The 4,291-nt window shown below is 59.7% G+C and overlaps 1 protein-coding gene across 2 annotated transcripts; it reads right to left on the bottom strand.

The window, feature by feature from the left end:
- Positions 1-622: 622 nt before the first annotated feature.
- On the bottom strand, positions 623-3,998 carry IFI35 (interferon induced protein 35). 2 transcript variants are annotated; one of them, XM_035903760.1, is made up of 8 exons: positions 3,876-3,998; positions 3,437-3,595; positions 3,002-3,088; positions 2,532-2,676; positions 2,173-2,306; positions 1,484-1,673; positions 1,099-1,205; positions 623-871 (listed from the first exon to the last, which is right to left on the bottom strand). In XM_035903760.1, exons 1-8 carry the CDS (start codon positions 3,915-3,917, stop codon positions 680-682), a joined length of 1,056 nt encoding a protein of 351 aa, XP_035759653.1. In that variant the 5' UTR covers positions 3,918-3,998; the 3' UTR covers positions 623-679. The 2 variants fall into 2 exon arrangements, with proteins under 2 accessions (XP_035759653.1, XP_035759642.1); XM_035903749.1 differs by having other exon boundaries at positions 2,987-3,088.
- Between the last annotated feature and the right edge of the window lie 293 nt (positions 3,999-4,291).

The raw sequence follows: 4,291 nt of genomic DNA on the forward strand, positions 1-4,291 counted from the left end.
CCCCCCCACCCCCACCCCCATCTCCCTCCCCATCCCCATCCCAATGCCCATCCCATCCTCATCCCCATCCCCATCCCAATGGCCACCCCATCCCCATCCCCATCCTCATCTCCATCCCCATCCTCATACCCATCCCCATGCCCATCCCATCCCCATCCTCATCTCCATCCTTATCCTTATCCTTATCCTCATCTCCATCCCCATCCTCATCCCCATCCTCATCCTCATCCCCATCCCCATCCTCATCCCCATCCCCATCCCCATCCCAATGCCCATCCCATCCCCATCCTCATCCCCATCCTCATCCTCATCCCCATCCCCATCCTCATCCCCATCCCCATCCCCATCCCAATGCCCATCCCATCCCCATCCTCATCCCCATCCTCACCCCCATCCCCATCCCAATGGCCATCCCATCCCCACCCCCATCCCCATACCCATCCCCATGCCCATCCCATCCCCAATGCCCATCCCCATCCTCATCTCCATCCTTATCCTTATGCTCATCTCCATCCCCATCCCATCCCCATCCTCATCCCCATCCTCATCCTCATCCCCATCCTCATCCTCATCCTCATCCCCGTCCCAGCATGACAAACACAGTGCTCCATGCAGATGCTTTAATTCCCACTGTGCCCAGGGGCCAGCAGCTGCACAGAACTCCATTGCACAGGGCTGACTAGTCCTTGTCCTCCATGAAAACGGCCACCCCCTGTCGTCCTGCGGGGACGTAGGCGAGGGCGTCCACCTCTCCCCCGCCACGGCTGGCCTTCTGGAAGTGGATCTCCAGGGTGTCCCTCATGGCCTCCTCACCCAGCACGTCTGGGATCCCCGAGAGCAGGATGGTCCTGGGGCAGCGGGAGGGCTGGAGCTGGGCAGAGCCGGGGTTGAGCTGCAGTGGGCCCGCACAGGGTGGCGGGAGGGCGCGCAGGGAAGGGGTCCCCTGGGGCACCACTTGCTGCTCTGCTCGGGGCCACCTGCAGGGACCGCGCCTGGGGCTGCACAGCAGCGTGGGGAGCGGGTCTTTGGGAGCCCCCACCCGCACTGGCTCGGCCTGGGCTGGCGGGTGCTGCTTGGCACCAGGGTTCGTGCCCTTACCTGCAGGTTAGTGATGTCTCCCTTTATGCGCGGTGATATTTTGAGCTCGTATTTTCCTTTCCCAATAAGCACCTGGATGCGTCCTCTCGCAATTAGCGGCTCAGCCACTGCAGATGGAGAGAAAAGCCCTGAGCTGCCCAGGCCCCTGCTGAGCAACAGGAGAGGTTATGTCCCTGGCACAAGACACCAAGGCTGGCACTGCCCAGCCCCAGCTCACCTCCACCAGCACAGCCTCAGGGGAGACAGGACAGGCTGGGCTCACTCTGCCTTCCCTGTTCCCCACAGACACAGCTCCATCTGCTCTCAGGAGACAACCCGTGCCCCCCCAGAGGGAGCTGGGATGCTCCCGCTTGCCAGCAGCCAGAGCTCAGCATGCCCCACACACCTCCATCCTTCACAAAGGTCAGCACCACCCGGCCAGAGTCGTTCAGGAACTCCCTGCTCTCCACCTCGCCACCCCCATTCTTCGTCTTGCTGAAGAAGAGCTCCAGCTTGTCCAGCAGTGCCTCCTCGGAGATGTCCAGGCTGGGCAGGTCAGACACAAGGATACTCCTGCTGCTCTGAGTCATCCCAATCTGCGGGTGGCACAGGCCGGTTCAGCGCCAGGGCAGAGCAGGGCCAGCCCCAGAGCTTGGTGGAGCAGCACAGAGCTGTGGCACTGGTGGCGCTGAGTTGGGTGGCTACCAGTGACCTGGCAGAGGCAAGCTCGGGGAGTGGCGGAGCAGGGCACAGCAAAGCTGTGGGGACAATCTTTTCAGCAAGGCCTGCTGTGGCAGGACAAGGGGGGATGGTTTAAAACTAAAGGAGAGGAGATTTAGACTGGCTATAAGGAAGAAATTCTTTACAATGAGGGTGGTGAAACACTGACAGGGGTTGCCCAGAGAGATGGTGGAGGCCCCATCCCTGGAACCATTCAAGCTCAGGTTGGACGGGGCTCTGAGCAACCTGATCTGGTTAAAGGTGTCCCTGCTCCTGCAGGGGGCTTGGGCTGGGTGACCTCTAGGGGTCCCTTTCAACCCAAAACAGCTCGGTGGTTCTCTGCAGTTCGGGGAGCAGCCAGCCCTCGAGACCTACCTCCAGGGAAGATGGCAGCAGTATGTCCACCGGTCCTGCCTGCACTCGCACTCTGCACCGGTCAATCTCCTCCAGCTCCTCCCCGCAGCTCAGCTCCACCATGTGCTCCTTCGCCTCGATGATCCCCTGGGCCACTGCAAGCAGGGAGAGCCCCCAGCACAGGGGATCGACTGCCTGCTCCAAGCGTGCCGTGGGGCAGGACACGGGGCAGCTAACGTTTTGGGGAGGGGGCATAACCCCGCACAACGCCAGCAGAGGGGGCAGAGCTCCGAGCCCTCGCCCAGGGAGGGGATCCAGGGCAGGCCCCGAAGCTGCCCGACCAGGACACCTGGCTGTGGCAGCGCCCATCTCACTCTTACCCTCTGCCTTCTCAAAGGTGATGAGAGCTGAGCCCCCCTGCAGAGGGTAGTAGATCAGCGGGGTGAGCATCAGCTTGTTCATGTCCTCCTTGTTTGTCACAAGTCCCTTAAACACCATTTTCTTCTCTGGCAAGGCAGGCAGCATCTAAGTTCAAGTACACAGATAGCACCTGGAGGAGACAACCCTGCACAGGCCCTTGACAATCCACAGACTAGAAACAAGCTCATGGCGCCAAATAAACATCTGGAGAGCCTCAGCAGAGTCTCTCCTAGGGTCTGGCTGTGCCTGGAGTCCCAAAGCCATGACTGGAGCTTCTGGCCCTGGCAGGGGAGCCACCCGCTATCAGGAGCTGTGCCAGTCGTCACACGGTGCGCAGCCGCACTCGCCTGCAGCCCCTCCGGCCAGGCTCGCGCCCCTTGCCAGCAGACCCGAGTGCCCACACACACTCTGTTACCGTCAACTGGTGCACCTTCTTCATTTCTTCCAGTTTCTGTTTCAGCATCTCCTTCTCCTGCCTCAGGCTGTTATTTTCCTCCTTTGCTAATAAAATGTTCATCTGGAAGGAAAGAAAGGGCAGTAAGGGATCCACCAGGACACGAGGGGCACGCAGGGGGCTGCAGCACGCTCCGTTTTAAGCCCAGCACCGTTCTTGGACACAGCTCCACCCACACCCTTTTGCTGGTCTTGGCTGCCTGCAGCCCTGCCATGTCTCCTGGTGTTTGACCACAGCCCTTCCTTCACCACAGTGGCACTCCCTCACTTCTCGGCGCAGGCTTGATGTGACATCCTGTGAAACCTCCACTGGGTCCAGAGCAAAGCGATCTTGGAGCAGCAAGCCGAGTGACACAGCCCCATCACCCACTGCCACCTCTCCAAGCCCAAGACAACTCCTCCGATCACCAACCTGGCAGGTTATCCCTGTATCTCTCTTTAAAGACATTTGTTGCTCAAGATGTTTATGAAGAAGTTCTCCCTCTCTCCTCAGCTCTCGCGTCCTTTGCTCTATATCTTCCACGGCCATTTGTAGCTTCGCATGGTCCTGCTCCAGAGCACTGCAAAGTTCCTGTGGGAGGTGCCATCAGACAGTGAGACCCTGCAGACACTGGCTGTCCAGCCCCAGCACACACTACTCATTTGGGAAGGTGAGCTGCTCCCCATGCAGAGCCCCAGACCCCAGTACAGGCTCTCTCTTAACTGTGGGATACCCCATACCACCACTCCTGGCTCATAGTCCAAGAAAAAAACAGAAGAAACTCAAGCTGAGAGCCTAGGCCGGCTGGAGCATGTCCCGGGGCGGTTTGGATCCAACCCAATCCTTCTCTCAGGGATGCAGCAGGACTCACCGCACAACACTTGATCTCCTGCTGGACTTGCTCGGGGCTCATCTCCAGGCAGGCGTCCTCCAGGTGCTCGGGGCAGGGCAGCTGGATGAAGGAGTGCTAAAGGCAGGAGAGGTCATAGAATCATGAAATCCCAGGTTGGAAGGGACCTCAAGGATCATCTGGTCCAACCTTTCTGGGCAAGAGCACAGTCCGGACAAGATGGCCCGGCACCCTGTCCAGCTGCATCTTGAAAGTGTCCAGTGTGGTGAAGTCAACCCCTCCCCTGGGGAGATTATTCCAATGGTTGACTGTTCTCATGGTGAAAAATTTCCCTCTCATGTCCAGTCGGATCTCCCCACGAGCAACCTGTGGCCGTTCCCCCTTGTCCTCTCCATGTGACCTCAGCCTCGGCCCCGGTCCTGCCCCAGCCCGGCCCC

The sequence above is a fragment of the Egretta garzetta genome, unplaced genomic scaffold (genome assembly GCF_000687185.1).
Source record: "Egretta garzetta isolate BGI_Z169 unplaced genomic scaffold, ASM68718v1 scaffold100, whole genome shotgun sequence".
Taxonomy (NCBI): Eukaryota; Metazoa; Chordata; class Aves; order Pelecaniformes; family Ardeidae; genus Egretta; species Egretta garzetta.